The sequence below is a fragment of the Tiliqua scincoides genome, chromosome 1, assembly GCF_035046505.1.
Source record: "Tiliqua scincoides isolate rTilSci1 chromosome 1, rTilSci1.hap2, whole genome shotgun sequence".
Classification (NCBI taxonomy): Eukaryota; Metazoa; Chordata; class Lepidosauria; order Squamata; family Scincidae; genus Tiliqua; species Tiliqua scincoides.
Genome location: NC_089821.1, coordinates 52,800,002 through 52,823,928, shown reverse-complemented (window position 1 = coordinate 52,823,928; position 23,927 = coordinate 52,800,002). Strand labels below are relative to the sequence as shown.

Sequence of the window (23,927 nt, the reverse complement as noted above, 5' to 3'; positions counted from 1 at the left end):
ATCCCAACAGATTGTCATTCGAAAAAGTGGGTCCCAGCGCTAAAACGTTTGAGAACCACTGAGTGTTTGGATGAGAAAACCCAGAGTATACTTACAAGTTGATGCGCACCATACATGCCGCCCTGAGTGTCTGAGAGGCAAGAAGACCAATAAAAGCAAGTCTTAATTCTAATGGCCAGACCTTTGTCCACTCTCCAACCTGTCTCCCCCCCATTCAAAATTAGAAGCAGCTGAATCTTTAAATTTGTTCTGCTCAAGCAAGTCCATGCTAAATACAACCAAATTTTATTTTTATTTACTTCTTAGAGCTTACTTTTTATCCCTACCCCTCTAAAGCATGTTCATTGGGTTGATTTCTCAACAAACACGTTTAGAAGTAAGAACAAGTTCTAAGAAGTAAATAAAAATAAAATTCTATTAAATTTATTGTGGATCAAAATATATTTATTTATTTTTCACATTTTTATACCATCCTTCCTCCAAAGAGCTCAGGATGGTGTACACAGCTGCTTCCCTCCTTTTGTCCTCACAACAACCCTTTGAGGTAGGTGAAGCTGAGAGAAAGTGACAGGCCCAAGGTCACCTAGGAAACTTCATGGCTGAGGAGGGATTTGAACCTGGATCTTTCAGGTCTAAATCCACCTCCCAAACCACTACACCTGGCCCAAGGTAATCTAGGCACCCTCTCCACCTCATAACAATCCTGTAAGGTAAGTGAGGCTGCGAGACAGTGACTGGCCCAAGGTCACCCAGGAAGCATCAGGTCCAACTTCCAAACCACTGTGCCATCCTGGCTCTCATGGACTTGCTCCCAGGTCTCCCTAGCTGTAGCACAAAACTCAAGGTTCAGTGGATTAACTGAAAAAAAAGCCCTGCTGGATCAGGCCAAAGGCCCACTATTCAAGCATCTTGTTTCCCACAGTAACTCACCAGATGCATCTGGAAAACTCATAAGACATACTTTAATCCTGCTATTGGTCCCCTGCAATTGCTATTCAGAGGCATACTGAATTAGTGCATTGCTGTCGTGACTGGTAGCTATTGATAGAGGCATCCTCTGTGAATGTGTCCAATCCCTTTTTAAAGCTGTCCAAGGTAGTGGCATCATTGCACGTTGTGGCATTGAATTCCATAGGCTAATTATGTGTTGTATGAAGAAAGACATCCTTTTGCCCGTTGTAAATCTCCCACACATGGCCAGCCCAGTGCTGTGAGGCGAGACAGCTGATGGGTCCAGGACACTGTGCTCATTGGCCACCTCTGTTGCTGTTTTAACTGGCCCCCCACCTGGTCCGTGGCCTGTTCCTCACAACTTCGTCACTCTATGGCTTGAAGATGATGGGCAGAGAGGGACAAAGGCCTAGAGAAGCACTCTTGCTTCCTGCAGTTCCTTGTTCCCTCCTGCTCTGTTGCACAACTATCAAAAGAAGCAGGGAGGGATGCAGCAACAGCAGCAATGGGGATGGTAGCAGATCAAGAAGAGGGTCCACACCAGTCCATTGCAATGTGATTAACAACACTATCTCATAACTATTCAATTGGAAGGACGTGTTCTGCTGGGATGTTCTGCTTAGGAATGCATAGGGTTACTGTCTAAGGCAGCCATTTTTAACCACTATGCCATGGCATACTGGTGTGCTACAGATGATCTGCAGGTGTGCCGCAAGAGTATGGGGAAGGGCATTTGTTAGTAGGGCCACTGGGGGTTGCAAGCCCCTGCCGTCAATGAGTGTGCCTTGTCAATTGTCCAAAAACTGGTGGTGTACCTTGACAATTTTAGCAACTTGTCAGTGTGCCATGAGATGAAAAGGGTTGAAAATCTGTGGTCTAAGGGCACAATCCTATATATGTCTACTCAGAAATCAGTCTCACTGTGTTCAACATGGCTTACCCTAGGAAGGTGTATGTGCTGTATAGGATTGCTGCCGAAGGCAATCTGTATATAGTCAGTAAAGCTGAGTTGGTCTTTCATGGCAGTCTACACATCTACAAATGGGAACCTGATCTGTTGGTTTTAGAAGGCAATGGCAGCTGGACCCAATGCTGTTTGTGTACAATTGTGTACAATGCTAGAGGTGTTTGAAAATGGTGTTATTTATTTTACTCAGAAGTAAGTCCATTGTGTTCAGTAATACTTCGGTTGTAATCCTATCTTACACACCAGAAACTAACACCTCTAACTACAGCTCTTTGAAATGGAAATATCTTAGGGTGAACACATGAACTAATATAGGACACTGCTTATAGTCCTTTCTCCTTTCCACTAGGGTTAGGTTCCTAGAAAACCTAGTGGATACCAAATTAGCGAATACTGAATCATTGAACCTATGGGAAAAATGGGGTTCGGTTCCAGGGGACCCTCTTCACCATATGAGCTTTATGAACTTGAATCTTACCAGTCTTTGGGGCTGGGTGTTAGCATGGACTCATCAACACCTCCAACATCTGATACTTCCTCTTCTGTTCTGGCTATCCCTCAACTCATTTAAGGTTGCTGGCCCAACAACAAGGCCACAGAGTTCAGCAGTGGGGAGGGGGTTGCTTCACACATCCTCCTCCTCCACCTGTTTTTTGGCCCCTTCCCTGGGCTTGTCCCAGCCCCACAGCAGCCCTCAGGTCTGCCATCTAGAGGCCTACCATCACCAGAGTTGTGAAAGTCAGCTGGAATCCCTGAAATGGGGCCCAGGAAGTTGGAATACGTCTGGAAGCAGACACAAATGTGTCCAATGATTCTCCATGGGTCAATACCAATACCTGTTTGATGTGAAAGTTAACCCAATCCAGACAACCTTCTAAAAATGATTGTCTGGATTGTCTGTATAATTGTCTGGATGTGATTACTGCAACCCTTTCCCCCATTGGCCGTATACTGTATAGGTGTCCTCCTCTCTGCATGGCATAAGAACATAAGAACAGCCCCACTGGATCAGGCCATAGGCCCATCTAGTCCAGCTTCCTGTATCTCACAGCAGCCCACCAAATGCCCCAGGGAGCACATCAGAAAACAAGAGACCTCATCCTGGTGCCCTCCCTTGCATCTGGCCTTCTGACATAGCCCATTTCTAAAATCAGGAGGTTGCGCATACACATCATGGCTTGTACCCTGTAATGGATTTTTCCTCCAGAAACTTGTCCAATCCCCTTTTAAAGGCGTCCAGGCCAGTCGCCATCACCACATCCTGTGGCAAGGAGTTCCACAGACCAACCACACGCTGACTAAAGAAATATTTTCTTTTGTCTGTCCTAACTCTCCCAACACTCAATTTTAGTGGATGTCCCCTGGTTCTGGTGTTATGTGAGAGTGTAAAGAGCATCTCTCTGTCCATCCCCTGCATGATTTTGTATGTCTCAATCATGTCCCCCCTCAGGCACCTCTTTTCTAGGCTGAAGAGGCCCAAACTCTCTGTAGGCATCAGTTGTGTGCCTACCATAGACCTGCCTGGGGCAAATGCCCCAGGCGCTGGCTGCTGGGACCCCACGGAAGCCTCTCTGAGGCTTCCAACGGGGGTGGAAACTGTGCTTCAGGTTTGCCTTACCTGGAGAGATCAGGGATTGATCCTGGGGCACTCTGGGTGCAAATTATGTAGCTACCACTGAGCCTTTCCTCTAAAGGAAATTCTGGCTAATTCACAATAATCCACACCTACAAGGAGACGTAGAGGAGAGTGACCCGTTATAGTTACTAGTAATGCATTTCTGCCACTCCGTTCATGTTGTGCAACACTCCTGATTGTGTGTGTATCAGAACAGTCCTGCATGGTTTACTGCTTATCATTATCCTCCCTTTCCATAATCTAACAAGTGTGGAGATAAGAGACATCTTTCCACTCCTCTTGTGGCGGCTAATGTTGCATATGCAAGCATCAGCCCTTTTATGTGTAGTGACAGAAGAGTTGGGGATAGGTTGTCAGATATCTACCATCAGATAAGGTTGATATCAGATACCATCAGATATCAGCAATCAGATAAGGTTGCTTGGTAGTCATCTTGATATCAGTGTGAACCGGTGCAGCACAGTGCTCAAGTGACTGAACTGCAAATCATGAGCTTTCCATTTTGAATCTCGCCTCCTTTGTGAACCCTCTAGGTCAGTGTTTCACAAACTGTGGGTCGGGACCCATTAGGTGGGTCGTGAGCCAATTTCAGGTGGGACCCCATTCATTTCAATATTTTATTTTTAATATAATTAGACTTTATGCTATCATGGCATGTGGCTGCATTGGGGAAATGTTACAGATCTGTACATTTAACAGGCTACTCTGCATATGCTTTTAACAATAATAGTCAATGGAACTTACTCCTGGGAAAGTGTGGGTAGGATTGCAGTCTAGGATTATGAAAACTTTTCCTACTTGATGATGTCACTTCCGGTCATGACATCACTTCCGGTGGGTCCTGACATTCTCATTCTAAAAAGTGGTCCCAGTGCTAAATGTGTGAGAACCACTGCTCTAGGTGGTCTTAACTCCAGGTAGGCCTCCTGATGAATTATGGGTCTTCTCTGACCTTAGCCAACTCTATAGCTGGCCAAGGAGAGCAAGGAGGTAATGCAGGCTGAATTTCAGGGGATAGGATCTGGTGTCCACGTTTGCTGCCAAGATCCACCCTGCTCCCGCCCTGTCCTCTTCTCACACTGCCCAGTTACTCTCCCTGCCCATAACATGCCTCCCCAACCATCTTACCGGAGCTTCCAGCACCACTGCTGTGCATGTGTCACTCTTTGCAGCAGTGGCCAAGCAGCATGTGACTATGTACAAACAGATACTGAACTATCAGCGCCGCAAATGATCAATAACCACTCAGGTCAGCTCTAAAAGGAGGGTGTTCCTCTGGATTCATTTCTATAGGCTAAATTTGATGCTGATCTATCATTTAGCAATCGGCACTAATTCCAAATTGCTTTATACTTTTAATCCACAAGGGGATGCTCTCTCCCTCTCTCCCTTTCTCTCAACCAGTCCCAGAGCTCCCAACAAATGAAACAGCTTTATTTTGAAACCAAGGGTTTCTATTCCTCCATTCCAATTCAGCTTTTAGTAGCATTCAGAAGACAATATTATTTCCCAACTGGCCTTCTTCACCCCAGCATGGTGTCATTTCTTGTGGCTGTTGCTGGTGCTTCTTCTACCTCAGTTTTTAGATTGTGAGCCCTTTGGGGACAGGGAACCAGTTGCTGTGTTGTTCTGCTATGTAAACTGCTTTGTGAACAGCTTTTGCTGAAAAACAATGTATTAATAATATAATAGGCATATGACTAATGTAATATTCCACAATGATTCACAATGAGATGTTAACCAGATCAAAATCAGTAAGTTGATCATATTTGTATTCTGAACTCAAAGTCTCATAAAAAGGATTTTTCTGTGTTATTCTCACAATTCTTTGTGGTAGGACAGACTGAGACATAATAATAGGTACTGAGTGATAGGTAATATGTTTAAGGTCATTCCGTGAACTTTAGAGCTGGAGATGAGAGCTCAGGCCTTCCTGCTGCAAATCAAACCATCTGTCTATAACGCCACTCTGGTCCTTTATGTGCTCAGAACTTGAGATAATTGAAGATTATGCAAGACCCACAGTTATTTTCTCATCTTTCTATGAAGGAGAGTAAATACTGGAGCCAAAAGGAATATTTCCCAAGTAATTTCTGCCCTATGTTTGGGGCAAGACACTCACTAGAACTCGTGTTTACTACTGGAAAGTGATCTGGATGTGAAGGAGAATGTGATTACTCTTTTACCATGGATAGAAGACTTTTTAGTGGTGTTTAGGTTGATTGTGGTCCCTTCCCTCTACTAGGGCAAGGGACCAATGTGAATGGTTGACCTTGGAGGCTCATAGAGCTTCAGGGATTCCTTGCTGCCAGGCTTGGCAATCAGCTGAAGCCCTAGCTAACCTCTGGAATGTGGAAATGGCCAGGGCCATTGACAAGATAATTCCTAAGCAACCTCTGCATTATTAAGCATGAAGATGATTTCCTGGTTTTCCAGGGAGTTGAGCACAGTGAAATGCAGACATTTTGAATGATGGTGGAGGAAAACTTGGGATGAATCTGATTGAACATGGATTTAAGTCCATATTTTGGACCTACTTAATGACAGCAATGGCAGTGAAGAAAGTGTGTTTCCTGCCACCATTGTGTCTTCAGAGAATCATTTGGTGGAGCTGTTCTGAGCTGTCCAGGGCTTATTTTGTGTTGGCCCTCAGGGTGCTGAGGCAAACAACTCAGCTGCCCTCTGTGACAAACTTGCTAGAACCGGCAACATGCAGATAATTTGCATCCAGCATCAGTTTGACTCTGCCTTGACCGAGACCATGGATGTTCCCTCTGAGGCAGTCTTGTTATTATGGTTTCTTTGAGGGACAGGTGGTCAGGGGAGGTAGGGGAAGCAGAGCCTCTCTTGTCCTGTCAGCTTAGCCTCCTGTGATTGTGCATACACTCCACCCATTCTCTGAATTGTTGCGCAATCACAGGGGATACTGAGCTGCTGCTGCTGCAAGCTCTAGTCTCTTTCAGAGACTCTCTGAGAAACTAGAGCTGCTGCTGGAGCAGCAGCTCAGCCTGTGATTGCACAGGTGTTGGGGCTTCTGGGTAGCCCCCAGAATGCCTTGTGGCATGACAACACCTTTTCTAATGATCCCAAGCATAGAATTGGCCTTCTTCACTGCCACCGCACATTGGGTCGACACTTACATCGACCTGTCCACCACCACCCCAAGATCTCTCTCCTAATCTGTCACAGACAGCTCAGAACCCAATAGTCTATATGTGAAGTTTTGGTTTTTTGCCCCAATGTGCATGACTTTACACTTACTTACATTGAAACACATCTGCCATTTTGCCAGTTTGGAGAGATTCTTCTGGAGCTCCTCACAATCACTTCTGATCTTCACCACTTGGAAAAGTTTGGTGTCGTCTGCAAACTTAGCCACCTCACTGCTCACCCCTGTCTCCAGGTCATTTATGAAGAGGTTGAAGAGCACAGGGCCCAGGACAGATCCTTGGGGCACACCACTTTTCACCTCTCTCCATTGTGAAAGTTGCCCATTGACACCCACTCTCTGTTTCCTGGTCTTCAGCCAGTTCTCAATCCAGGAGATGACCTGCCCTCTAATTCCCTGACTATGGAGTTTTTCAGTAGCCTTTGGTGAGGGACCATGTCCAACACTTTCTGAAAGTCCAGATATACAGTATAATGTCCACGGGTTCTCCCGCATCCACATGCCTGTTGACCTTTTCAAAGAATTCTATAAGTTTCGTGAGGCAAGACTTATCCTTACAGAAGCCATGTTGATTCTCCCTCAGCAAGCCTTGTTCGTCTATGTGTTTTGAGATTCTATCTTTGATGAGGCATTCCACCATCTTACCCGGTATAGATGTTAGGCTGACTGGCCTATAGTTTTCCAGGTCCCCCCTCCTTCCCTTTTAAAAAATCGGTGTGGCATTTGCTATCCTTCAATCCTCTGGTACTGTGGCCGTTTTGAGAGACAAGTTGCATATTTCAGTCAAGAGATCAGCAGCTTCATTCATCAATTCCTTGATAGCTCTTGGGTGGATGACATCAGGACCCAGTGACTTATTGATCTTTAATTTATCAATGAGGTCTGAAACATCTTCTCTTTTAACCTCTATCTGACTTAATTCCCTGGACAGGATGCAGCGGCATCTGCCCGAGGTCTTCTGCTGTGAAGATAGATGCAAAGAACTCATTTAATTTCTCTGCCATCTCTAAGTCTCCTTTTATCTCCCCTTTCCCTCCTTCACCATCCAGAGGGCCAACCGCTTCTCTGGCGGGTTTCCTGCTTCTAACATATTTGAAGAAGCTTTTATTATTCCCCTTAATGTTGCTGGCCATGTGTTCCTCATAGTTTCTCTTGGCCTCCCATATCACCTTCTTACATTTCTTTTGCCACTGTTCCTTTTTATTCTCCTCATTAGGGTAAGATTTCCATTTAGGGAAGGAAGCTTCTTTGCCCTTTACAGTCTCTCTAACTTGGCTCATTAGTCATGTGAGCACCCTCCTGGACTTAGTGGAGCCCTTCTTCCTTTGCGGTATACACTTCTGCTGGGCCTCCAGTACTGTTGTTTTAAGCAGCCTCCATGCACTCTGGAGAGATTGGACTCTTTTTACCTTCCCTTTCAACCTCCTTCTAACCAGCCTCATTTGAGGGAAGTCCGCTTGTCGGAAGTCAAGGGTTTTTGTGACAGATTTGCCTGGTAGTTTTCCCGTCGTGCATGTCAAAACAGATCGCAGCCTGGTCACTGTTCCCCAGTGGCTCAGTAACATTGACATCTCTAACCAGGTCCTGAGTACTGCACAATACTAAATCCAGAGTCACCTGTCCTCTGGTGGATTCCATGACTAGCTGCTCTAAGACACAGTCATTTAGCATGTCAAGGAATCCGGTCTCCTTTTTGTGACCTTATTAAGAATGTCTGCAGGGCTGACTTTAAGCCAATTGGACCAACTGCTCCCAATTGGGCTCCATGTTTAAGCCCCCCCCCCCCCCGCCTGGGTAAAAATTAAAAAATAAAATTAATGTTTATATCTAAGATTCTACAGACCTTGGCTGTGAACCTGAGGCCTTGCAAAAAATGTTTCCAGTTATGGCCCCACAGCTCCTAATGCTGGCCCTGCATACCTGAACAGGGTTACATGCATGAGGAAAAGGAATGAAGTAAGAAGATCCATTACATCTCTTGCAGGAACGGTATCTAGTTGAATTTTTATGGACAAGATGCATGGAAATAGTTTTGCAATCTATGGGAAAGCATTGAAGGATCTCCAACAGATCAAGAAAAACCTTTGAGGGAACAAGTATTTGGAGAACTTGTATTTAGGCAAGTTATTAACAGCCCAACCCTATTCCCCACCCACTCTATAATATGCAGTCATGCTGCCAGAGCACACACTGCATGCTATTGGGGGGGGGGGGGCGATGATCACATGACCAGCAAGAGATAAGTGAAACACTTTTTGACTTATCTCTTGGTAGGCCACCTGATTACCTATGGATCTCCTTGGTAGTATTGTGCCATTTACTGCTGCTGTGCAGTAACATGAGTTCTGCTGTCCTAACTTCATGATGAGATTGGGCCATAAGAAGCAGAAGGCAACCTTTCAGTCAAACAGACAGGCAGAGGAGAATTGTGGACTAGATTTGTTTTATGGGGAGGGACAATCATTGAAGCTAAGGAATAACTGACAGACTACACTGCAAGTGAGGCATTCATGCAATGCATTTCCTGTGTTAGCCATCAAACACTGTATCTGTGAAAGCCAACCTATGTTAGGAAATCGTATTATGTAATTCCGTTTGCAGTTTGCAAATTCAGTTGGCGGTGCACTCACAGTTGGTTTCCTCTCCTTAGATATGGCAAAATGAAAATATGCACAAGAGTAGCTGAGTGGTATGTTGCAAAATTAAGCACTCTTCCTCTAGAAGCAGCACAGAATTGGAGAAAACTATTTCAATGTTTCAAATGGTAGTCATTACTATTGTTGCAGGCACACTGCTATGATCGTATCATAAAGGATACCATATAGGGATCATATCCCACATTTGAAAATATCACACAGAAATATCTAAAACCCCAGAAAGAAACAGACATATTTTTACCATGATAAAAATTTTATTGTGCTTATATTATCCTATATAGCAATATAAAATATTTTTTCTAGCATAAAGTTGATTCATACTAACATGGGTTAAACCTTATAAAAAAGTGTAACAGAACAATCATTAAAATACTATTTTATCTTACGATTTCAAAGGAATGTTTGAGGAAAAATTTACTGAAGTGTAGGAAAAAAGCTAGTGTTGTTGATGCTCTCCGACATCAATCCTAAGCACAGTTATTAGGAAGTACAACTTGCTCGGTTGAATTTGATTTACTTTCAGATAAAAATGCCTAGGATTCCAATTGCTCCATGGTTGACCATACAATGAAGTACTGGGTTGTGTACAGTGTGTGGGCTACAGTAGTTACTACAGTGAAAATTAAACAATTGTTGTAGCAACTGAACTTTAGTAAGTATTTTTACTTTCATACATCACAACTTGGTCCTAAATAAGCCCAATTTGGAACTCTAAGGCCATGTATGCAAGGTCACACTGCAATTTAGTAACCTCCACATATCTTTTGACCCCTGTGTTGTAACCACAACTTTTCAAAACATGCTTATGGATACTGTAGACATTCTAGTCCAGGGGTGGCCAAACTGCAGCTTGTGAACCACATGTGGCTCTTTCACATATAACGTGCAGCTCTCAGAAATATGTTGGCCGAGCGCCTTTTTGCATCACAATTAATATAAAAGGTAAATAAAAAAATTTCAAGCTCTATAATTATTTACCAGGTATAAACTCAAGAGTCCACTGCATTAAAATGTATGTCGTGTTCATGGTGAGTAAATATATTTACCAATTTAAATGCTTCTTAAATATTGCAGTTCTCAAGAATCTGAAGCTTATTGTATATGGTTCTTATGTTAAGCAAGTTTGGCCACCCCTAGTCTGTTCTAGAAATTTCAAAACTACAATTTATGGATGTGGAGCAAACCAGTTCTATAAGGGTGAAATCTGTTTTCTCAAACATGGTGATGCCTAGAAAATTACTAACAATGCCCCAAATGTGACCATACAGTAACTGGTCACAAATATACTTTCACAAATCAATCCACAGACATCTCTGTTGGGCCAACTGAGCAATGCACAACTATCATCTAGCGGCTAAGGAGATTTGATCTCAACCAATCTAATGCCATTTTGGCTCCTGCCTTCCATCTGCTTGCCGCAAACCTTTCCACCGAGGCTGAGAGGGGGAGTAATGTAGGCCAAGAGACTTTGGTTGTATGTTGTTCTTGTGATGTGGGAATTCCTCTGGCATCAGATGTGGCTCCTTTCCAGCTTGTGCACATTTCTGAAGTGGTATTGCTTCTGAACCTGGCCTAATCTTTAGTTCTTTTTGCAAACGGTCTATAAGATAGTTTTCAAGGTCCCCTCTGCCATCCTGGGCACTCCTAAGCCTACGAGCATTAGTAATTAGATCTCCTGTTAATTTGATCTTCTGGATCTTGGGTGCTAGAAACTGCTTCTTAATTGTGCTTGCACTGTGCGGATCCAAGTTTTTGATACTCAGAGAATAAAGCTCTTCAAAATATCCTGCCAATGTCTTCCATTGTACTTGAGCTACTTCTAGGGCTGCTGCAACACCATTAACAAGTATGTTGGGTGGTCTCTGGAATTAGAAAGAACAGAACAAAATTTGCAGATGCTGGAAATCTGGTAAAAGCTTTTCACTTGCTTCTATTGCAATATCTTCTAAGCAAAATCTTACAAACTTGGTGCAGAAGCTAGAAAGCTAGGTTTGGATTAGGGAAACTCAGGTTCAAATCCCTGCTTAGCTATGACACCCATTTTGTGGCCTGGCAAAGTCGTTATCTTTCAACCTAACCCATTTGCAGAGTTTATAGTAATAGTCAGATTTGTGGGACACAAATAACATAGGGTGCAATCCTAACCCCTTATGTCAGTGCTTTCCAGCATCACAATTTCCAGCACTGACATAAGGGCAATGCAGCTCTGAGGTAAGGGAACAAACATTCCCTTACTTTGAGGAGGCCTCCGTGAGTGACACCCAACTGCAGGATGCAGCACATGTCCCATTGGCACCGCTATGCCAGTGCTGGAAAGCACTGACATAAGGAGTTAGGATTGTGCCCATAGTTAAATACACTATGATAATAATTAAGGGTTTAATGCCATAGGTTTGCCAATTTGCTGCAGAATGGGTGTGGCATGTATACTGCCAACAGGATAAAAAGTTCCTAGATGAGATTTTAACAGTTAATACTGTTGTGAAGCTGAAGCACATCCCAAGACTGCAACACAGATTCAGATGGATCTTACATAAAATGGGAAAAACCTATGTAATCCCAAACTTTTTAAAGGAAGAGTGTGACGCAAAATACAGGGCATGATCCCTCCTCACATGTGAAAATATTGTGCCACAAAAAAGAGATCAAACAGAGCTTTGCTACTGATTTTAAAAGGAGGTTGATTGTGGTCTCTCTTAGAATTAGAAGAGCACGAGATTAGTTGTCTTGGAACAGAAAAACAAAAACATCAGAAGATTGTGCCTCAAAGTGTATACAGAGTTGCTAGAGATGGCTCAGTGACAGCATTTTTATGTTCGTCAACATATGAACATTTGCCTTTAATACTCTGGTTACAGAAAAAAGTTTATCATCTCAGTTACAGTGATGTCAACATGGAAACAAGTGCAGTCATACAGATGGGTAAAAGGCAAACCCGGATTTGTACAAGGGACATCTAAGCTTCACAAAAAACAAGTTGCCCATTGTTCACCCCAGAAGTGCAACTCACTTGTGCTTCCTCTGTCAGTGCTTCTGTGTAACACCTGACGCTGTCTGGGGAATGCAAATCCCTAATTTGTCTGCCTATTAGAACAGTTATTAGAAATTTGCTTTCACTGTCCTTGTCCTTAAGGCTGCAAATCATAAATTAAATGTCTAACAGCCCAATCTTACCCATCCCTCCCCCCACCAGCTGCACCAACAAAGCACGTGCTGTATCTGTGAGGGTGCTGGTGGTTGGAAATGTCTCCTTAGAGTATGTGAACTTTTGTTCACCTACCCTGGGAAAAGCCTCCATCGCCACTATGGTACTCCTTGAATCTTTGACATAACTCTGGGTATAATGATGATGGATGGGGTCAGGATATCAGTGCATGCAAGTGCGGCTGATGCTGCCCCTGGTCTGCCTTCCTCTCTACCCTTCACTCCGCCTGGCAGCACCTCCATTCCTCCTCTTCCCTGCCACTGTCACACCTACCTTTGCGGATCCAGTGGTGGGCCTCCTGTGCAGCTGCCGGCTGCAGCATCACACCCAAATGGTTGCCAACGGTACACGGTGCACTGAGCTGAAAACTATTTTACAACAGCAGAACTCTGTTCAGCTTTCATAAAGCCCTGCGCATGCTGGCCCAATCCTAGATAGGATTTATTTATTCACATTTTTATACCGCCATTCCTCCAAAGAGCTCAGGGCGGTGTACACAGCTGCCCCTCCTCCTTTTGTCCTCACAACAATGCTGTGAGGTAGGTGAGGCTGAGAGAAGGTGACTGGCCCAAGGTCACCCAGGAAGCTTCATGGCTGAAGGGGGATTCGAACCTGGGTCTTCCAGGTCTAAGTCCACCTCCCAAACCCCTACACCACCCTGGCTCTCAATCTCATTTATGGGATTGGCCGATAAACGGAAATATTGCAATATACCCCCAAAAGAAGGCTCTGTAAATAAAAGAATGAATTGCGTTCATATTTAAGGTATAATTTTTAACCTGAAGACAAATTTACCAGAATAGGTGTAGAAGGAATAGTATCAGAAAGTAGAGGATATTTTTACAGACTGTTTTTGCCACATACCTGGATAACTTTGGTACAATATAAGCCTCCCCTGCTATGCTGGTATTGTATGAGAGCTTCTGCTGCTTCCCTCTCCTGCTTTGCCTGATCCCAGAAGAATTTTGAAACATTTGGGAAAGCCATATCAGAGTGATCAAAGATTTCACCCTATGTTTTGCACAACAAAAATAAATAAAACAAAACACTGCAGTTCATATATAAAGAACAATAATGCTGGGGAAATGCATTCATGGCAGAATCTTTAACTTTAGATGTGCAGAAAGAATGGAGAAAATTTCAAGAACATCTATAGATTTTAGGGGTAAAAGTGATGAGAAAAGTAAATTCTTCAGTTGAATTTAATTCAATTCTTAGAAAATTTGGATCACTCGATTATGCTATCATGGATAAAATTATCTTATATTAGATATTTTGAAGTCTCTCTGTGTGTGAATTTAAAGGAACCTTGTACATAAGGTAAAAGACTATATAGAGCCTGATCCAACAGTAGTCTAATTGATCTAGCAACTAGACACGCATAACTGATGTCTCTGGATGCAGGTGTGCATTCCCATCAAAACATGTATCTGGTAACTTCAGTAGGGTTTGAACGAGCATCACAGTGTGAATGTACCCTACATGGTGTTAGTCAGGACTCAATGTTTGTCAGGACTCAATGTTTAAATGGAGGCTAGTATCTACCCCACAGTGTGATTGCGGGTTCTCTGCAAACCATATACCACATTGTGTCTGGTTGCAAACTGAGGGCATATACTGGCCTATGGTTTGACTTTTTCAACATAGGTAACTCTGTCCTTGAATGGCTGGACAAACTGGACAATGACATTTGATCTAGTCCAGGGGTGCTCAATAGGTGGATCGCGATCTACTGGTAGAGCGCGAGGCAAAATGAGTAGATCGCGGAGTGCCGACCCCCCCCCTTCAGGTGCCTCTGGGAGGAAACGCCGGGAGTAAGGCCCATTGTACTCATTTGGCATGTCTACTCAGGAGTAAGTCCTGTTATACTCAGTGGGGCTCAAGGTACACCAACATACATTGTACACATAAATGTTATATGTTATGATGGCGCGAACATTGTAAAAAAAACTCTGTTAGATCTCCGGGCCTTGCTGGGTTTCAAAGTAGCTCTCGAGCCAAAAAAGTGTGAGCACCCCTGATCTAGTCTAATTGATATACAAGTCCATGTATTATATGCCATAAGCTAAATAAAATAAACAGTGTGAATGAGGATGTTCATCGTGCACACCTGTTCTAGCAATGTGCACACAATTCTACTTATGCAGATGGACTCTTGGTGAATCGGGGTGCTTATATGTCAACAGCAAATTGCAAAGATAAAGAATGTCACAGTCCGTATTGCAGAAAGTCAGAGCTGGGTTGTTCAAGAGGCAACAGTTGCAGAATGGGAAGTTGGGGTTGAAGTGGATATGAGGACAGCATGGTTGCCACTCACCCATAGTTATATCTCATGACATTTTCTGTAATGCAAGTTTGAAGAAAACCATGAGGTAAAGGAAAGTTTACATGGGAAGAACCATGCTAGCATAATCTTATTCTCCCTCTGGTGTCACAGTGGTTCTTGCCATAGGATCTTGTCTTTCCCACCATGGCCAGCCTTAAGAGCTGTGGGGCCCAACTGGGAACATTTTTTGCAGGGCCCCAGGTTCCCAGCCAAGTTCTATAGAATCTTAGATATGTAAATAACATTTATTATAGACTTTTTATCTTTATGGCAGAATGGAAAGCAATCAAAAATGTGCACTTAAAAAGTGCACGAGAGTCAATCAACCAAACAGATCTAAGAAGATTTTAATATAAAATTGTATACCTGTAAGCCTACAAGTAAACAAACAAAATGTGTAAGTTACCTTGAAAAGTAAATCGTTTCTTAGCTACTTGTTTTAGTGACTTTTTGTTTTAGTAACATAATTTAGTAACAATTTTTTTTGTTTATAAAAAAATTCAAAAAGTAGATTACCCTAACATGGGGGGGGGCACTTAGGCATAGGAAGCAATTGGTCCAATTGGCTTAAAGCCAGCCCTGTTTCCACATGGATTCAACGTGCTTATGTTACCAAGACAGTGTGGGCTTAAGCCCTGGGAAATGACAATCATATAATTCATTTAATATAAAAATCAAGACTTAGATTTCTGCTACTCCTCAATTCCCATATTTCTATCCCTCTGCCAACCATATTCCTTCCCCCCCTAAGTCTTCCTGCTTCTTGGGCTACTTGTCCTTTAGATCTCTTCATCTTCTGCCTCCTTCCCAAATTGTTACTCAGGTGTCTTAACCTCTGGAGAGACTGGAGACAACAGAAAGACAACACGTGACAGTCAGATTTTAGAGGATTATATGTGTAAAACTAGAACACTCCCTAAAGTCTGAACAATATTTGAACATGAAGAAAAGCATTAACAATATATGAGAAACAAATCCAAACTCATACTAAATGCCAGCCAGTGTTCAAGTACTTTCTGTGCCTGTGGAAAATATTGCAATTATGGCTGGTATTCACTTCTACCCTCATTGTTTGTGGCAACAAAATACATTTTCATATTCTAAGAACAGTGTCATCTTAAATTCTGATTCTTGCATCTCATCAGAGCAGCACTGTCAACAGCCTGCCTCTTCTCTTTTTAGAAGGAATGTAGTGACAGCTGAAATATGTCATCACAGCTTCCCAACACTCAGCTCTGACTCAATTTTTCTTTTCCTACTTCTTGTATTGCCTTTGGCTGTTGCATTCTATTCATTCTGAACTTTGCTTCAATAACCCCTCGCCACCTAAGTAGCCTCACTCTCAATCCTCCTCCTGCTCTATTATATAATCAGTGGAATGTTTTCATTTTGCTGTCACTTACCAGGCCATCTTCATGGGAAAAAGGGCCCCAAGTCTGGTCCCAACACACACATGTATTGGAACTGTCAAGTACCATTTCTCTATAGTTTGCAAATCCAACCTGTCATAGGTTTTACAATCCTGCCTATATGAGAAATTTAGGAATAGGTCCTCTAAGTTGCAAGACTCTCCCCAAGCTAAGATAGTTAAAGCAAAAGTCAAGGCAGATATGGAAAAGGGTAGATCTCAGTTACAAAGGGCCAGGATGCAGAAGAAAACAGAAAGCTGAAGCAAGTTTTGTCCTTTCTCCCAGATGATGCTGAACCACTATTTTCTATGCAAATTACTGACATTATTTATATACAAAAATTTTCCTTTGAATTTAACAAACTAAAGGCAAATATTGCACCTTGTGAAAGGGTGCAACATAATGAAAACAGCACTTTAAATCCCAATCCTGTGTGTCTACTCAGAAGTAAATCCCATTGTAACCAATTGGGATTACTCCCGGGTAAATCCGGATAGGATTGAAGCCTTGGAGAGCATAAAATACACCATATAGATGTTTGGGTCTGACAGATTCACTTGAGGTGTCAACATTGCTAGGGTATTTCCTGGTGACCTGGAAACCCAGTGTGGATCCCCATGGTCCAAGACAAAGCAGGTGCCAGATGGGTCTAAAAAGGTGCACCTCTGCCCTTGAGAGTGGTGAACAGGATACTTAAGCCCAAATCCGAACCAAGTTTCCAGCTCTGATGCCAATGGGGCATGCAGTGCATCCTGCAGTTGGGGGGCAGTCACGGAGGCCTCCTCAAAGTAAGGGAATGTTTTTCCCTTTACTGCAGAGCTGCATTGCCTTTATGTCAGTGCTGGAAAGTTTGTGCCCTTAGAACTGGGAGAAGATCCACCTGGACTGGAGCCGGCTCTTGAAAGACAGAACTTCTCTGTTCATTGGAAAAACTCCTTGTAAACTGAAGCCAAAGGAGCAACCCATGGACAGAATGGCGGTACAGCAATACCTTTCGTTATTATTATTATTCTTAATGTTCCCCCCACCCCCCAAAAAATGCTTCCCACATCTGGGGCTGGAATGTGAGCACCTGAGACTGGCTGCTGCACTCATCACTTGACAGCTGCTGCCTCCAGCGACAGCTCGCTGGTGCCCACCCCAGGCAGCACTTTCCTCCCGCCAGGCCCTTCAGGGGAGGCCCCTCGCAGGCGCAGAGAAGCAGGGAGCCAGCAGCCAGCCAGGGCGCCTGCGCAGGCGGCGCCCCGCCGCCTTACCAGCATCTGGAAGACGTAGGCGGCCTCCAGCAGGGCGCCGGTGAGCGCGCACAGGCCTTCCTCCACCACGGCCGGGAAGCTCTGCCTGACCAGCTTGCTCAGAGCCCTGCCGTGCCGGTGGACGGGGCACAGCGGCAGGCCGCTCTTCAGCCTCTTCGGGCTGGGCTCGGCCATGGCCAGCTGCTGCGCGCCGGAGTTGAGCCGGGCGGCGCGCGCTGCCTACGCGGGACGTCCCAGCGCTTCTGGGCTCGGAGGGAGCGCGCGCTAGGCCGCTCCCACTGCTCTATATAGGGCTGCAGGCAGGCAGGGCGGCTTCCTGGTACCTGGCCGGCGCGCACCTGGCCGCGGGCGCTCTCCAGAACCAACGCCCTTGCCAGCCAACCAGCCAGCCAGGCGGAGGCACGTCCCCCTCGGGCCTGCAGAGGCACGTCCTGGCTGGGAACGCGAGCGCTCCCTCTTTCCCCACCCGCATCACGCTGGTGCCCCGCACAGGAGTCCCAGGGCTGCACTCCCACCCAGGCATCTGCACCACCGCCTCCAGAAGGGCTGGTTTGCAAGCAGGGCTGCCCAGGGAGAGGGCTGCGCCAGCTCTGGTGGAGCACAATCCTGTGCAAGGAAGTTCCGCTGGGGCTTACTCAGCAGGACCTACTCCCAGGAACGTTTGCATAGGATCGCAGCCTTCGGGCCCAATCCTATCCAACTTTCCGGCCCCGCTGCAGCCCTGGGGTAAGCGAACACCTTTCCATACGCTGAGGAGGCCTCTGTGATTCCACCACAGGATGCAGCGCACGCCCCATGGGCACAGCTGGAAAACTGGACAGAATTGGGCCCTTAGAAATTAGAGCACACGCTTATGCTTGTCTACTTAGAAGTAAGCCCCATTGCATTCAATAGGGCTTACTCCCAGGAAAGTGTGGATAGGATTTGGCTCTAAGGGCCCGATGCTATCCAACTTTCCAGCACTGGTGCAGCTGCAATGCAGCCTTGAGGTAAGGGAACAGACGTTTCCATACCTTGAGGAGGCCTCTGTGACTGCCCCACCGCACATCCCATTGGCACAGTTGCACAGCTGGATAGGATTGGACCCAAAGTCTCTTGTGGATACTCTTACTCTAATTTAGGATAAAAAGCAAGGGGGAAAACCCCTAATTTTACATTAATTTTCTTCCTAGGAAAACCCAAATCCCTCACTCTCTTATATTTTGATTACAGAAGTGGTAATGCAAAAGAAAGTGATTAAGTAATGACTTTAATCTGTCCCAGATTTTGCAAGATAGATTTGCTTCAGATCTTTATAGAGATGATGAGAATGCCTACATCTTCAAGTGTATGAGGGCAGGATCAATTTTAAGCATCTTCTGGAGCTGAATATCCATTTCGGCGCCTGAAGATCTTAGCACCATGTTTCCCCCTGTAGCTGTACTATTGCATAGCAGCTGTCTGTGATGTTTGGCCATCACCGGAGTGGAATGGAAGAGTTGCCGCAGCCATTCAAGTTGCAGGTTGGAGTGGGTTCAAGACCGCTAAGCTAGATCAAGAGTTCTTACGCGTTTGACACCAGGTCCATTTCACAAATTCAGTTGGATTCTCTCACTTCCCAGTAAGGTGCTTATTCAGGCATAGTGCAGGGGTTTTGCCTGCTGTTTTGATGGTGCCATTGCCTGATATACAGAGGACATATCTACAAGTTTACTTTAAGAACCATTGAACCTTCTTGAGGTAGCTCCACATTCTTATAGTGGGAGGGTGATCTGAGGAAAGGTAACTGCTTTTTTCAGGGTTATTTTGCATTGATCTTGGAGCACAGACAAGGATTCTGAATGTCCCATGTGAGGACATCCACAAGCCTCACAAGAAATATGTCAGTCCTGATGCAGATTAGTATTAGGTTCAACTAACAAGTATGGGGGGGAGGCATGGTCCCAAGCAGAGTTTGGTATGCTAAGCTTTCTTTTTAGTTAGGGCCAAATCCTATCCAGTTTTCCAGTGCTGGTGCTGCTGTGCCAATGGGGCGTGTGCTGCATCCTGTGATGGAGAGGCAATCACAGAGTCCTCCTCAAGGTAAGGGAACATTTGTTTCTTTACCTTGGGACTGCATTGTGGCTACACCAGTACTGGAACATTGGATAGGATTGGGTCCTTAGCACAATCCCATACATGTCTACTCAAAAGTAAGCCCCACTAGTTCCATGGGATGCCCCACTTAAGTGTGTATAGCTTTGCAGCCCAGCTAAGGGATCCCCTTTCCCTTCCCCTTCAGTGCTACAGTTGCTGTATGAAATTCTGTATGGATGTAGCCTGAGTGGATGACAGATGGCCTCATGGCAGCTATGAGAGAAATCTGTAGCTGTAGGTTTCATTTCTCTTACTTCTCTTCCTCTCCACCAACCTCCTATATCTAATCATACAATAGATATACATTAGAACTTCAGACTCATTTAAATCTTCCAATTCAGAGTGAAGTGCTTTACATTCAGCCTTCTAGTTCTCAGATCAGTGGGCATGTCAGTGTTAAATATACAGAAGTGAATACTTGTCAGATCAGCGCAAATGGTATCATTGAACATGAATGGTTTGATTTTTGTCCTAAGGAGTTGCTGGTACATGTTGTTCACATAGTCCACGTAGTTATTAGTTTAATGCAGAAAATCTGGTTTTGGCCAATAGTTACTTAAAAAATTGCAATGCATAAATGAGTCAGTAATGGTCTTTGCCTCACAGCCCTAGTTCAAGACACTATCCCACTCACTGTCTTAGGCCCAAATCCTTACTAAATCCCCCTGCCAATGCACATGAACCAAGGAGGTATGCACTGTATCCTATGAGCGACAACCTTACCATTAAGGGAACTTTCATTTGTCCCCCCAAGGATCTCCTTAGTTCTGTTCCAGCTACTTTTCTGGAGCAGAACCAAGGAGTGCAATGGTGGTAGAAAGGGAGAGGGATAGGATCCTGCTGCACACAAGTGCCCCGATCTCACCCCTCCCTCATCCCTCCCATTGCCCAACCCCACCACAGCTTTACCTGATGCCAGCAGACAGTGTCTGCTGTTAGCAAATGTGTGCCACCACTCTGCTGATGGTGTTGCTATGCTTGTCAGTGGCATAGGCAACTGCTACAATGATGTTTGCCTTGCACCAGGATCCAGACACTTCCACCTGAATCTTGCCACCTCTGATGGCAGATGTTCCACCGGCAGAGCACTTTTAATAGGATTTGACTGCCCCAGTCTGATGCTTGTCTATGCTCCTTTAAGAGTGCTCCTCAAGATTTGGCAGCCTACCCTGAATCCTAGTATCACAGTCCTCACTGTAATAGTGATTAATAAAACATATAAACCAAGTCAGCAGGTCTCTTGAGTGAAGACAAAAACAAAACAGCTAACAGATCTGGGAAAAGAATCTTCCTAGTGTTGTGAATTAATATTCAGACTACAGCAATCCTTCCCTAAATTAACCTCCAGATAAGGAATGTGCCAGATAACTATGTGGGAGTCCATGGTGGACAGATGGCCCAGCTTCGCACAGTTAGGATGTAGATCAGTGATTTTCAATCTTCTTCATCTCACGGCACACTGACAAGGCACTAAAATTGTCAAGGCACACCACCAGGTTTTTGACAATTGACAAGGCACACCATGCTGGCAGTGGGGGCTCACATCTCTCATTGGCCCTATTAATAAATGACCTTCCTCCAAATTCCTGTGGTACACTGTGGACCATTCGTGGCACACCAATGTGCCATGGCACAATGGTTGAAAATGGCTGATGTAGATGACCAAGTCTATTTACTGGATTTGGATTGGCTGTGTTTTCCCAATCTGAGTTGGAATTTGTGGACAATGGCCCACTTGATCTTATCAGCCCTTGATGTAGGATTGGCTAGCCTAGCTGCAGCATGGGTATCTGGTAAATGTGGTTGACCGGGTGTAGGTGCACATGAGCTATTTATTCCTTTCTGTGGCTCTCTGGTCAACCACCTGCAGAACCTTTCCAGACCTGCCACAGCCTGCAGTGGTGCAGAAGAAAGCATTTCTTTTGGGTGGAATTTACAGCTTCTCCATGGTCCTCGGCCAGCACATGCCACTAATTTTTAATATTCCTTTTTGCTAAAGGGCTATGCCTTGATTCATTTTTGTGGCTTCTAGGAAACACCACAAGAATCTACATTTTACACCATGGGCCTAACATGTCCTTCATTAGCATGTAAGTACATAGGGTGGGATGTATCAGCAGCCATGCCAGCAGGATGTAACATCACCAGTGGCTACAGTATCCCAAATATTTAGAGTCAGGATTGCTGTCTCTAATTTTGGTCACCCAGTAGATTCTCAAAGCCAGGTTTCCCCATGGGAAGGGGATAGTTGCTACTAGTGAAGGTTCGAGAATTGGATTATGAGTCAGAGTGTGACTTCCTTTGTTCATTGTCAGTACTGTACAGGGACAATTACCTATTTTTCCCTGAAGGCTTCCTGCGACCTCCCAGCATATTGTGCGTACATTTAAGTTTGCTCCTTTCCTTTGTTTTAGTCTCTTTCCCCCTAAGCTTGGACCATGAGTTTACATTGTAGGCTGAAGCCTTCAGCTCGTGAGACTTGGACAGATTAAAACAAAAACAAACAAAAAACTGGGGAGTTACATAATGAAAAAGATGAGGATCTGTGTTTTGTGGTAACCTATTTATTTTATCAAGTGTAATAATGAATGTAGATTCTCCAAATCATAGTTAGAGGAAAGAACCCCCAGGCAAGTTTAGAATCCAGTGAACTAGAAGTGTGATTAAGCAGCTTTCAAATCTGATAAGTTTCTGTTCACTGAGTTTCTGTTCACTTATATGAACAATGCATTTTAAAAAAAGTATTACCTAGCAATTCATTCAAAATCATTTTGTGTAAATCCTCAGAAGAACAGAAGAACAACCCCGCTGGATCAGGCCATAGTTCAGTGTAGTCCAGTTTCCTGTGTCTCACAGTGGCCCAGCAAATGCCTCAGGGAGCACACAAGACAAGAGACCTGCATCCTGGTGCCATCGCTTGTACCTGTCATTCAGACAGCCTACTTCTATAATCAGGAGGTTGCACATGCACATCATGGCTTATAACCTATGATGAATTTTTTCTCCAGAAATTTGTCCAATCCCCCTTTAAAGGCATCTAGATCAGATGCCATCAACACAACCTTAGCAAGGAGTTCCACAGACTAACTACATGCTGAGTAGAAATATTTTATAACTGGAGGTTGTCCATGACTTTGTGTTCCTTGGCTCAGCAATCTCCGACATTCTTTCTCTCGATACCGAGCTAAACAAATGCATTGGTAAAGCAGCTACCACGTTTTCCAGACTCACAAAGAGAGTCTGGTCCAACAAGAAGCTGACGGACCATACCAATATCCAGGTCTACAGAGCTTGCATCCTGAGTACACTTCTGTATTGCAGCAAGTCACGGACTCTTCGCTCACAACAGGAGAGGAAACTGAACGCTTTCCACATGCGCTGCCTCCGGCGCATCCTCGGCATCACCTGGCAGGACAAAGTTCTAAACAACACAGTCCTGGAACGAGCTGGAATCCCTAGCATGTATGCACTGCTGAAACAGAGACGCCTGTGTTGACTCGGTCATGTTGTGAGAATGGATGATGGCCGGATCCCAAAGGATCTCCTCTATGGAGAACACGTGCAAGGAAAGTGCCCTACAGGTAGACCACAGCTGCGATACAAGGACATCTGCAAGAGGGATCTGAAGGCCTTAGGAGTGGACCTCAACAGGTGGGAAACCCTGGCCTCTGAGCGGCCCGCTTGGAGGCAGGCTGTGCAGCATGGCCTTTCCTAGTTTGAGGAGACACTTGGCCAACAGTCTGAGGCTAAGAGGCAAAGAAGGAAGGCCCATAGCCAGGGAGACAGACCAGGGACAGACTGCACTTGCTCCCAGTGTGGAAGGGATTGTCACTCCCAAATTGGCCTTTTCAGCCACACTAGATGCTGTGCCAGAACCACCATTCAGAGCGCGATATCGTAGTCTCTCGAGACTGAAGGTTGCCAACAACAACAACTCTCCCAACACTAATTTTAGTGGATGTCCCCTGGTTCTGGTGTAATGTGAGGGAAAAGAGCATCTCTCTATCCACTCTATTCATCCCCTGCATAATTTTGTATGTTTCCATTATTTCCCCCTCAAGTGCCTTTTTCCTAGACTGAATTGCCCCAAATGTTGTAGCCTTTCCTCACAAAGAAGATGCCCCTTTGATATTTGGCAACCAGAACTGGATGCAATACTCCAGGTGTGGTCTTTCCATCAATTTGTATAATGGCATTATAATATTAGCCATTTTATTCTCAATACTTTGTCTTATG

The 23,927-nt window shown here is 44.6% G+C and overlaps 1 protein-coding gene across 1 annotated transcript; it reads right to left on the bottom strand.

Annotated features, from left to right (window-relative positions):
• Positions 1-9,690: 9,690 nt before the first annotated feature.
• LOC136636449 (ferritin light chain-like) lies at positions 9,691-17,810 on the bottom strand. The gene is made up of 3 exons (XM_066611513.1): positions 17,577-17,810; positions 13,450-13,596; positions 9,691-11,242 (listed from the first exon to the last, which is right to left on the bottom strand). Exons 1-3 carry the CDS (start codon positions 17,748-17,750, stop codon positions 10,760-10,762), a joined length of 804 nt encoding a protein of 267 aa, XP_066467610.1. The 5' UTR covers positions 17,751-17,810; the 3' UTR covers positions 9,691-10,759.
• Positions 17,811-23,927: the final 6,117 nt, after the last annotated feature.

Excerpts from the sequence above, each read along its gene's own strand:
- LOC136636449 (XM_066611513.1), bottom strand. The coding sequence starts at position 17,750 with ATGGCCGAGCCCAGCCCGAAGAGGCTGAAGAGCGGCCTGCCGCTGTGC. Across the intron at positions 13,597-17,576 it reads CCTACGTCTTCCAGATGCTG|GGTGAAATCTTTGATCACTC; the intron begins GTAAGGCGGCGG and ends TGCAAAACATAG. Across the intron at positions 11,243-13,449 it reads ATTGTACCAAAGTTATCCAG|AGACCACCCAACATACTTGT; the intron begins GTATGTGGCAAA and ends TTCTAATTCCAG.